At 39.3% G+C, this 12,744-nt stretch overlaps 1 protein-coding gene across 4 annotated transcripts in view; it reads left to right on the forward strand.

The window, feature by feature from the left end:
* Positions 1-12,744, forward strand: part of wdr47a (WD repeat domain 47a) — a 33,786-nt gene continuing 21,042 nt past the window's right edge. The window contains exons 1-6 of one of the 4 annotated variants that reach the window (XM_046876239.1): positions 84-222; positions 3,335-3,501; positions 5,251-5,334; positions 7,557-7,641; positions 7,807-8,618; positions 8,964-9,081. In XM_046876239.1, the coding sequence (XP_046732195.1) occupies positions 3,344-3,501; positions 5,251-5,334; positions 7,557-7,641; positions 7,807-8,618; positions 8,964-9,081 (1,257 nt within the window). In that variant the 5' untranslated portion in view covers positions 84-222; positions 3,335-3,343. Of the gene's footprint in view, positions 223-3,252; positions 3,502-5,250; positions 5,335-7,556; positions 7,642-7,806; positions 8,619-8,963; positions 9,082-12,744 lie in introns of all 4 variants that reach the window. The other 3 variants (XM_046876238.1, XM_046876237.1, XM_046876236.1) reach the window with 3 other exon arrangements.

The following is a 12,744-nucleotide window of genomic DNA, read 5'->3' on the forward strand; positions in this document are numbered from 1 at the left end:
GAATCCCAGCATGAGCGCATCTGATTGGTGGGCGACGCAGAGGAAGCGTTCGCCTGACAACCAGAGCTGGGAGGTAACGGCACCGAGAGAACCAACAACAAGGATAAAGCCATCGCCCCTATACATCTATATTACTCATTTAAGTGGATCGTTGTGTGACAGCTCAGCTTTTAAGCACGGAAAGAGACCGGCTGCCGATTGCGTGTATGTAGAATTTATCAGGTAAGCGCTAAATATCCGCTGATTGCCTTTACTCCTGTTCTGTGTTTGAACCCGCATACTACCGCACTACATAGTATGGAGAAATAGTGCGCTACAACAGGACATTGAGAAGGCTACAGCAGGTGGCGTACTAGTTAGTGCGGTAGTATGCGGTTTCATGTCGAGGCCAGGCTTTCTTTCGGTGCTTTGATGCGTCTGGATTTAGCCTGCTAGCTGCTCTTGACTCATTGTTCTAAATGTGCTGTAGAGCTTTGGATAGCATAGCTGTCTGTTCTGGCCTCCATGACGAACTTGGTTGTGCTGAAAAGGAAAGCTTGAGTAAGCAGAGATGGGTGGACTAGCAGTCCATCTGTAACTGACAAACACGCATGAACCGTTAGATTTGTGAAAAAATGAGATGGAGCAGTTCATTTCCAAATCCACAAAGCTTTCTGGTCACCAAGTCGTGTTGTGATAATGTTTATTGTCCACAGCCAGATTCTAAACGCCAGAGGTTGGACTGGGATAGCGTAATGAACCAATATTTGCAAATCTTGACATTTGTTAATGCCACTGATGTGACATGTATTTGCCTGTTCTGATGTTACACCTACAGCATCAATTTCCCATACTGATAGTCCTGATTAGAGCTGGCAACTTACTACATTTTCTCCTCTGATATGATATTGGCAGTGAGCTCTGGGTGTCAGATTGCTGCCATCTCCAGTACTTATTTATGTCTTTTTCAAGCCTTATCCCTTGGTTTTTATGTCATGCACAAATACACATCAGCCTGGTGTGTATTTATGTCATGCACTAATACACACCAGGCTGATACTGAGATTGGAAGCCATGTGCTCTGAAGTCCTATACACAAAACCTAAATGAAACTAAGAACCATAATCCTAAACATAAAATTAATCTTCTTCACAAGTGGCTGCCTTGTTTTTGTGCCAAACATCTATTTTGGAATTATGTCAGACAATTCTGTCTTCAGACTGTAACATATTTAGGGGTGATTTAAGGTAGTTTAAGTGTTAACATAAGAAAGGTGGTTACATATTTTCTTTTCTGACATGGTATTGGCCCTGATACCAGTTCTGGGTGTCAAATTGGTGCCATCTCTAGTACTTATTCATGTTTTATTCAAGTATTACCCAATTGCTTTTATGTCATGCACGAATACACAAGCAACCACTGTAAAGTTGATGTTCAATCAGTGTTTAAAGCCTCTCTACTGTGATCATTTTCATAAATAGTTCAACACAGAGATTGAAAACCATAGGCTCTGTAGTCCTGTACACAAAACCTAAAGGAAACTGAGAACTGTGATCCTAAATGTAATATTAATCTTATCCACAAATGATAAATGTGTTTACCAGTCAAGCAAAAGCCACATTAGATTGAGGACTAAGGCAAACTGTGGTGGAATCAGGTTTAGGACATCATTTTTGGTAAAATGACAAATGACTTTCAGTTGTGCTAAAGGGTAAATTCATCTTCATCTCTGGCTGTCTATATAATGTCTATAGTGTTTAAGCCATAATAGATTGGTGATTGGATCTGTCTGTTCCCTTTGTCTTGGCCCCCTGCTCCAGTTGAAGAGAAATCGCATGATGCTGTCACCACCATGCTTCAGTGTGGGCATGGTGTACCGTATTTTTCTGACTATAAGCCGCTACTTTTTTCCCACGTTTTGAACCCCGCGGCTTAAACAACGAAGCAGCTAATATATGGATATTTCCTGGGTTTTTCACGGTTTTACAAACTTCAAGCCAAAAAACTGAGCGACATAACATTAGACCAATGAAATTTCCAAACGGAAACGAAAAAACGCACCTCACCTGTGTTCTGAGCTGCACGGCATCGGGAGAAAAACTTCCACCGGTGGCGCACGACGATGACAAAAGATAAACTCCCCAGAGAAATACAGTGGTACCTTGACCTACGAGTTTAATTCGTTCCGTGGACGAGCTCGTATGTCAATTTGCTCGCACATCAAATCCGTTTTCCATATTGAAAATACTTAAAATGGCATTAATCCGTTCCAACCCTCAAAATGACCCCCCGTTTTTATGTTTCATGTTATTAAATTGGAAAATACATTTCAAATCTTGTATAAAAACATAATAGAAAGAGTATGTAAAGATATAATAAGGTTTTATTCAGTGTATTTTCCTTGGAGATGAGACGACTTGAGCTAACGAAAACGCTGGTGGGGTGTGTGTGTGTGTGTGTGTGTGTGTGTGTGTGTGTGTGTGTGGAGAGGGGGTAGAGGCGATAAGTGGCGGCGGAGGGAAAACTCGTTTTTTACTATCACTCCTGTACACTACGTATCTCTAAACTTTAAAATTGTTACTTTTTCTTCTTTGCTTATCTTAATTTTTATCACAATCTTCGCTTTCTGGCTTCGCTTCGCCATCTAGCAGCGGCGTCTCGAGCTCGTACCTCAATTTTTTGCTCGCGTAACAAAGCAAAAAAATCGACAGAGTGACCGCTCGTACCTCGGAAAACTCGTACATTAATGCACTCGTAGGTCAAGTTACCACTGTAGTTGTAAAAGGAAGGAGGAAGACAGTGAACAATGACTTACTTGGTCGGCTACTGTTTAGATACAAGCCGTTGTAACGCGTTGAGTCTGGGTAAGGGGAGGGCTCGCTAAAACTCCAGTCTAAAGCTTGTGTAAAGTTCATTAGTTTTAGTGTAGACACCTGCAGCTTATAGACAGGTGCGGCTTATTTATGTTAAAAATGAAAATCAATGTCAAATTCAGTCCGGAAATTACGGTACTTTAGGAAATAAGATGTATTCTCTTTGTGCCAAACATTGAAGTTATATTTATGTTCAAAAGTTTTGTGTTTATCTCATCAAACTGTAACACATTTTGTTAGATGGGTTAAGGTAATTTAAGAGTTTGAAGAGTTTTTTCATGAGAAATGGGTTCCATTTAGCAACCTTTACCACAAGTCCAGGCATGTGATTAATATCAGTACGTGTCACATATTCCTGTAAATATTCCAAGGTGGGAACATTGTAATTAATTTTTTTCAGCAGTCACACTGTTGGGTTTGTGTGGGGCGATGGCAGTATCACTCTGTATCTGGCTGTCAAATTCCCTCTATCTACATAGAAGTTTGCCACCATGACAGCTGAGGAGACCATCAACATAAAGGAGGTGGAGATCATTAAGGTGATTCTGGACTTTCTGAACTCACGGAAGCTGCACATCAGTATGCTGGCCCTCGAGAAGGAGAGTGGAGTAATCAATGGCCTCTACTCAGATGATATGCTCTTCCTCAGGTCAAGCCTCACATACATAAATACCCACTGGAGATTTCTGAGTAAATAAATCAGTTTTGTATATAGAGTGTTATATTTCAGTGCTGGTCCTGGGACATATTTGATGCTAGATTTACTACAGAATAATACTTCACACTTACTATTCTGTTACATTTTGTATACAATCTCTGGCTGGTTTTATCTTGAGCCACTTCTTCTCTGTGTAGTGGATTGCAGGGGCATCACTGGGGCTCAGGTCCCAGATGATTTTTTTCTAGCACTGATTGTTTTGGTCTGGAACTGGCCATGAGTTTAGTAGACATGTGATGGGAATTAAGTGGTTGTTTAAACTTAGTTTGTTGCTGTCTCTGTTTACAATACAGGATTCTGATCAGCTTAGAATCTGTCTCTACACACATACACGCACACACTGTATGACTATGACTGATTTCAGTCTATGCTAGTTTATCCTTCAGTCTATCCTAGAATATAGGTGCGTTCACACTAGGGCTGCAGCTATTGATTATTTTAGTAATCGAATAATATGTAACAAAGAAGGTGAAAAAAACAGCAAGGGGCAAGGAGATTTATATGAAAGCCCGTTTTTGCCACAAAAATAATTTCCTAATTTAAACTTTTTTCTCGCAATTCCAAGTATATTTCTTGCAATTACAATTTTTTTCTTTAGCTAGTCAGCAGCGTCACCCTCTCTGTGCCTGAAAGCTTTACGCATTAAAAATGAAATAGGGTACAATCAACAAAAATGCACGGTATCAATCTAAGCATCTGCTCCCCGGAGAAAACTCTGTCTAACAATCAGCTCTGGAGGACTGGTGGATGTACCAGAAATGTTAGATGTTTAACGTTGAAATAACAGGAAATAACGTTGCAATTGCGAGAAATACAGTCAGAATTACAAAAAAAAAGACAAAATTGGGAGAAAAAAGTCGCAATTGACAGGAAAAAAAAACTTTTCATTACAAAACATCATTTGGAATGAGGCAAACCTTTTTTATTGTGTCAGAAACGGGCTTCTATAGATTTAGGCCAAAGAAAAAGGGACAGGAAGCCTACAAAGTTTGGAATAATTAAAAAAAAATAAAAAATAAGGAAAGAAAACACCATTCAGTGTGTTTACTTTTTACATTTACAGTGCATTTTTTTAAAAAGTAATATATTCATTTATGATTTATATTTTTTGTATTTGCATTTCAATGTAATATGGCAATTAAATGCACTGAATTGGTTTAGTTTTCACAGATATTCTTTTATGCAATTCCTGCAATGAAATGTAAATTATTTTATAAAGGAAAAAAATTATTTGTTAATTTTATGAGATTTTATGAGATTTCCTTTTCCAAATACGAAAATAAAATGAAAGAGACTTTGTGGATTTTTTAAAATGTAAAAAACTACTGTTTGCTACTTGAGTAAACTACCACAGTGCTATTTGTTTTTAGAAATTAAACTAAAATTTAGGTTTTTGATTTAACTACACTGTAACCAAACATAAGTAAAACACACACATACTGTATGTGAGTCTGTAAATGAATCTGTTATTATTTTAGCATTTATTTTTAGTGAAAGAGCTGTGTTGGGAGTGTACTTTACACTTAATGATCAACATGCAAATACATGAATATTAACCTGTCTGTTTTTTTATTATGCAAACATTTACACAACTTTTATTGGATTTAAAATGTTTGTATCATGAAATTAAAGGATTTTTGTCTTGAAAATCCAACATCTTACTCTGTGTTCCTCTCTCAGGCAGCTTATTCTAGATGGACAGTGGGATGAGGTGCTGCAGTTTATTCAGCCTCTGGAGTGTATGGAGAAGTTTGACAGGAAAAGGTGAGGTTTTGTCTATCTCTCCTCTCATAGAGAGCATGTTATCCTGTAAGTAATGTGTAATATGTAATATGTGTGTATTTAAATTTCTGTTCTATTGTTTTGTGACTGTGATGTGAGTTTGCTGGGGTTTTTTTTATAATAGAAGGCTCTAATTCTTTACTTCTTTTTTGCCCAATGGCTAATTCATAGTAAGAAATTTCCTGTTTCATGCTCAGAAATCATAGTAAGAAAATAAGTATTGGACACATCAGCATTTTTATCAGTAATGGGATTTCTATTGACACAAAATTTCCACCAGATGTAGCCATCAAGCCAAATATTGCATTCATACAAAGAAATCAGAACATTTAAGTATACCAGTTAAGTCATAATAAATAAAGTGAAATGACACAGGGAATAAGTATTGAACACATGAAGATAACAAGGTGCAAAATGGCATAGAAAACCAGGAGATCAACTGAAATCTGTCAGTATTGAGAGAGAAACCCTGCCCCCTATCAGTACTAATTGATATTAGCTGATTTAGTCCTAATTGATGGCCTATAAAGACTTCTCATTACCCAGGAAGCACACAGGAAAGACTTCATGATGGGTAAAAGCAAAGAACTCTTTTAAGATCTTCGTAATCTTATCGTTGAAAAGCATTTTGATGGGAATGGTTATAGGTGCATTTCCAGAATGCTGAATGTTCCTGTTAGCACTGTGGGGGCCATTATTACACGGAAATAGAAAGAGCATCAGTTCACCATAAACCGGCCACGATCAGGTGCTCCACGTAAGATCCCTGTTCTAGGAGTCCAAAGAATAATCAGGAGAGTTCGCCAAGAGCCAAGAACCACTCGGGCAGAACTTCAGAAAGACCTTGCATCAGCAGGTACTGTTGTTTCAAAGAAAACTATAAGCAATGCACTGATCCACCATGGCATCCATGCACGCTCACCACGCAAGACTCCACTGCCGAACAAAAAGCATGTTGAGGTTTGGTTAAAGTTTACGAAAGAGCATTTGGAGAAGCCTGTGGATTATTGGGAGACTATAGTATGGTCAGATGAAAGCAAAATTTAACTTTTTGGCAGTCATTCTACACACCATGTTTGGAGAAGAAATGGCACTGCCCACCACCCCAAGAACACCATATCAACAGTTAAGTTTGGGGGTGGAAGCATCATGGTTTGGGGCTGCTTTTCAGCAAGGGGTACTGGCAGACTTCATATTATTAAAGGCAGGATGAATGGAGAAATGTACCGGGACATTCTGGATAAAAATCTGCTGCTATCTACCAGAAAGCTGAAAATGAAAAGAGGATGGACATTTCAGCAAGACAATGATCCCAAACACAAGGCCAAGGAAACAATGAAGTGGTTTTAAAGAAAGAAAATCAAGTTGCTTGAATGGCCCAGTCAATCACCTGACCTAAATCCCATAGAAAATCTATATTCCCTGTGTCATTTCACTTTATTTATTATGACTCATCTTGTAAACTGAAATGTTCTGATTTCTTTGTATGAATTCAATATTTGGCTTGATGGCTACATCTGGTGGAAATTGTGTGTCAATAGCCCACTTAGAAGTGTCAAATACTTATTTTCCCCGCTGTATATCATATATAATCATTTTATATAAGAGATAAGAACAAACAATTCGCCTGTGTATGTGACAGTTAATGTGTCATCATAGGCAAAACATTAAATCAATACAAAATAAATAATCAACAAACTGTGGTCCCTGAAGTGCATTGTTTCTGTGATACCACATGGTATGTTATTCCACATATATCAGCATAATAAAGGTTCATTAACAAGTTACACATCACACATTTAACAGGTGTTTTGTTTAATTTAATAAAAAATATTCAAGAGACAAGTAGCTGTATTTATAATTGTGATATATAGATTGATCTTTTACTTTCTTAAAAAAATTTAATAAAATTGCCCGATAAGTCCTTGTATACAAGTTGTTACTATAAAAACAACAGTGCCTAAGAAGTGGCATTGAACAGTTACAAAACACAAAAAAATGCAAACACATTTGTTATAATTATATGAAATCAGTGATAGATTAGAGTCCTTTAAAATAACAACACACTTTACCACATCTATTTATTCTGACCAAATTCCATTTTACAATTACAGTGCTTCTCCCAAAGTATCTGTCGTTATCATCACTATAAACATGTAAAGTTCTTTTGCATTTAATGCATGTTTCTCAATGCCATTTTTCAGATTTCGCTACATTGTACTGAAGCAGAAGTTTCTGGAAGCTCTCTGTGTAAATAATGCGATGTCAGCTGAGGATGAGCCACAGCATGTGCGTACCACTCATTGTGACATGTGCACCATTCTTCATTGTCTGTAAACAGTCCATCTGTCTGAAAAACATTCACATAAATTTGTTAGAGAGAAACTAAAATGCATTAATAACATAATATGCACAAGTTTCCATTTGCTGTCTCTTTGCTCTGTCATCCCACAGCTGGAAATAACTATGCAGGAAGCTGTGAAATGCCTCCACTTTTTAGAAGAGTTCTGTCCCTCCAAAGACGACTACAGCAAACTCTGCCTTCTCCTCACCCTTCCTCGTCTCACCAACCATGCCGAATTTAGGGATTGGAACCCAAGCACAGCACGTGTACGCTGCTTTGAGGAGGCATGTACCATGGTGGCTGAGTTTATCCCAGCTGACCGCAAGTTGAGTGAGGCTGGTTTTCGGGCTGGTGCAGATCGCCTGTTTCAGTTGCTGGTTAAGGGTGTGCTGTATGAGTGCTGTGTTGAGTTCTGCCAGAGCAAAGCTACAGGTGAAGAAATCAGTGAGGCCGAGGTGCTGCTCGGCATTGATGTGCTCTGTGGCAATGGCTGTGACGAACCTGACCTGAGTCTTCTGTCATGGCTGCGTAACCTGTCACCCAACGTCTTCTCGTGTGCCTTTGAGCAGAAGGTGCTCAATGTGCATGTGGACCGGGTGGTTAAACCTTTACGAGCCGCTCATGCAGACCTGCTCACGCCGCTAGTCAGCAAACTCTCGCCATGCCCTGCCTCTCCTTTGCGCCGCCCACAGTCGGCTGACACCTACATGTCACGCTCCCTTAACCCAGTGCTGGATGGCCTTGCATATGGTCTGCCTGGCCTAGAGAGAAGAGGAGGGACCAGAGCCAGTGAGGTGGGGAAAGCATCACCCATGTCACATTCATTTGCCAACTTCCAATACCCTGGGGGGCAGAACCTGAGCCGGAGTCTCATGATGGAGGAATCGCAATGCCAAAGCATCTTTGAGGAGTCACCCGAGAGGTGATGTTTTCTTTATGTTCAGTTTATAGAGTCTTTTAGCCATGTAGACAAGCACAATGCTAATAGTAATAAAATTGTTATATTACTGAAACACTAGTATTTGTTTTATCATTCTTACCAGGTATAGGCCAAATCTTAACTCCCTACATATACACCTACTATCACTTTTATAAGGAAAAATAGTACGAAAGTGGATCAGCCTATTTCCATTGCACAATTCTACTTGGGTTTAACAGTATTCACATGATGTCATTTCACTTATCATTTTTAATAAAGAAGTATGTATTTTTGTTTAAAAAAAAGTAAGTGAATGGAAAATGAGTATTGTGTTTTTTGCTTGTGCAGCTCTAGAACTGAGACTCCTACAGATAAAATGATGAGCTTAAGTGGGTCCCAGAGCCCTCGCCCAGTCTCTGCTCCGGGTCAGGATGCGCCAGCAGCTACCTCTACAGAGAAGAGCGAGGTACTTATTAATCCTCAAAAAATTGAATACTATTATATACTAATATATATATTTATTCACACACAGGTGCATCTCAATAAATTAGAATGTCGTGGAAAAGTTCATTTATTTCAGTAATTCAACTAAAATTGTGAAACTCGTGCATTAAATAAATTTAATGCACACAGACTGAAGTAGTTTAAGTCTTGGGTTCTTTTAATTGTGATGATTCACAATTCATCTAATTCATCTAATTAATATGGTGACATGCCAATCAGCTAATCAACTCAAAACACCTGCAAAGGTTTCCTAAACCTTCAAAATGGTCTCTCAGTTTGGTTCACTAGGTTACACAATCATGGGAAAAACTGCTGATCTAACAGTTGTCCAGAAGACAATCATTGACACCCTTCACACGGAGGGTAAGACACAAACATTCATTGCCCAAGTGTCACGATGCATACCATGAGTCGGATGCGGAAGTAACTCAATCATTGTTAATTGAGTGATTCACACACACACACACACACACACACACACAGAGGTCAGAGAGTTATGAACCAACGTGCGGGTTTGGTCCGTAAAGCCGGTATGATCGGTTTGGAAAGTATAATCCATAGCGCGAATATATTGCACAGAACAGGTATGATCCACGGAACGGGTATAATCCATAGGGTAGGAAGTAGGAACGGGACCAGCGGGGAATGCTGGCAGTCGGGAACCAGGTCGCTCACCATTGTATTTAAGTAGGACCAACACAAGTGAGATGGGAATGGAGGTTTATGTAGGGGATCGGTAACGTGAGACACCTGTCTCACGGCGGGGGGTTCAGAGGCTGTGCGAAGCCCACGGCAGAGTTCAGAGGCCGTGCGACGCCCACTGCTGGTCTCTGGAGTGTTTCGGCACCTTGGAGGGAGTTTTAAGGTGCAACAGGACCCTGGAAGGAGCTTGGGAGTGCTTCGTCGTCTTTAAAGGAAACTCGAGGAGAGTCGTCGCCTGGAGAGGAAATAAGAGGCGTGACGTCGCCTGAAGAGGAAATCGGAGGCAAGATGTCCTGAATGCTGGCAGTCGGGAACCGGGTAGCTCACCGTAGTATTTGAGTAGGACCGACACGAGTGAGATGGGAATGGAGGTTTATGACAGCTACCGAGGTGGGGGTGGCAGGTGGATCCCTGACACTAAGAAGCTGCTGTTCATAGTGTGCTGTATCCAAGCATGTTAACAGAAGGAAAAAGTGTGGAAGAAAAAGATGCACAACCAACCCAGGGAACCTCAGTGGCTTGTCAAGCAAAATCAATTCGAAAATTTGGGTGAACTTCACAAGGAATGGACTGAGGCTCAAGGAATCAAGAGCCACAACACCCAGATGTGTCAAGAAATTTGGCTAGAGTTGTCGTATTGCTCTTGTTAAGCCTCTTCTGAACCACAGACAACATCAGAGGTGTCTTACCTGGGCTAAAGAGAAGAACTGGACTGTTACCAAGTGGTCCAAAGTCCTCTTTTCAGATGAGAGCAAGTTTTGTATTTCATTTGGAAACCAAGGTCATAGAGTCTGGGGGAAGGGTGGAGAAGCTCATAGCCCAAGTCCAGTGTTAAGTTTTCACAGTCTGTGATGATTTGGGGTGCAATGTCATCTGCTGGTGTTGGTCCACTGTGTTTTTCAAAAACCAAAGTCACTTTACTTGTTTACCAAGACGTTTTAGAGCACTTAATGCTTCTTTCTGCTTTCTTTTTAAAGATGCTGATTTCATTTTCCAGCAGGATTTGGCACCTGTCCACACTGCCAAAAGCACCAAAAGTTGGTTAAATGACCATGGTGTTGGTGTGCTTTACTGGCCAGCAAACTCACCAGACCTGACCCCATAGAGAATCTATGGTGTATTGTCAAGAAGAAAATGAGAAATAAGAGATCAAAAAATGCAGAGGAGCTGAAGGCCAAAGTCAAAGAAACCTGGTCATACCACCTCGGCAGTGCCACAGACGGATCACCTCAATGCCATGCCAAATTGAGGCAGTTATAAAGCAAAAGGAGCCCCTACCAAGTTTTGAGTACATATACAATAAATGAACATATTTTTCAGAATGGCAACAATTATTGGTCTTATATAGTGTTCTAATTTTTTGAGATAGTGAATTGGTGGGTTTTTGTTAAGTGTGAGCCAAAATCATCACAATTAAAAGAAACAAAGACCCAGACTACTTCAGTCTGTGTGCATTTATTTTATTTAAAACACGAGTTTCACAATTTGAGTTGAATTACTGAAATAAATTAACTTTTCCAAAACCTTCTAATTTATTAGGATGCACCTGTGCATAAACATTTCCACTGATATGCCACTTTATTTTGGGAGATCTTGTGCCTTAAACTTTAGATCAGATCGATGTTTTGTTGTAGAGACTTCAAGGAAGTGAAGATAAAGGATTGAGACTGAGAACCCAACCCAAACACTACTAAGATTTAGCCAACTGAGTGTTTGAGCAAGAAGGGAAATTGTTAGAAAATTGTCTGAGCCTATCTACAACAATGAATTTTCATTATGTAGTCAAATGACCTTTTGTGGCTATATGTGGTATAGCAGGAAGTTTGGAGAACGTGACCTCATCAGTAAAACAGTGAATCAGCAAACTAGAAGCTGCATAAGGCTTCTTATATTATGTGCATTCTTTAATCCAAGGACATAACCTTTTCAGAGCTATTGATAAGCCATTCCCTTTCCACATTATTCATTCAATAAAGTTAAACACTCAACATCAACTCAGGGTTCTGTAAGTCATTAACTTGCTGAAAGATTGAACGAGGATTCAGTGAGGCCAGTGCACAATTCTGATTTGCTTAAATTTGATGTTGCAACACAGCAGAAAGAGAAAAAATCATCGGGGAAAAACTTTGCTTAAAGCATTGCGTATACCCTTATACAACCAAACATTACAGAAAAAGTCTTCAACAATAGTCCTTGCCTATTTCTAATTTCAGTTATTTAATTAACATTTTATTTTTTTTTAACAGATGGAATGCCAAATTATAAGTACATAAGTAACAGAAAATTATAGAAGGCATGGTAAAATTTAAGTGTTATTCCAGATTAATTTGTTGAGTTCAAGCAATGTAGCTAAGCATAGAATAAGCAGTCATAGTCATAGAAACTATGCTCCTGTCAGACACTGCCAAAGCAGAAAGCACCCCTGGGTTTACCAGGCAAATCTCACCACCACTCTTTGCAGCAAATTCAGTTCAGTTGACAGCATTGCCATACAACTTCATGTTTATTATTGACAAGCCTAAAAGCACTTCAGAAATACATTTACCTCATTAATTTCTAGTGCGGCTTACTAAAGAGTGTTAAGAAACATATTGTATGCATATACAGTGGTGTAAAAAATGAAAGTGCATCCGGTTTTACGTATCAGGACATCATAATATTGACCAATATTGAGCATTTGTTTATGCACAGTTCTCTTAGGGTCCAGCCTCAGCAATTCAATCTAGTTGAGGTTTGGGCCATTGAAAACTTTATTCTGTTATTTTCAGCCATTTTTTTATAGTTTTTTCTGGTGTGCTTGGAATCTTTTTCTTGTTGCATGAACCAATTTCCAATTTAGCTGTTGGACAGGTGGCCTCACATTTGATAAAATACTTTTAAAAACAGAGGAGTTCACAGCCAGCTCAATGATTGCAAATTGCCC

This window comes from Silurus meridionalis, chromosome 20 (genome assembly GCF_014805685.1).
Source record: "Silurus meridionalis isolate SWU-2019-XX chromosome 20, ASM1480568v1, whole genome shotgun sequence".
NCBI lineage: Eukaryota > Metazoa > Chordata > Actinopteri > Siluriformes > Siluridae > Silurus > Silurus meridionalis.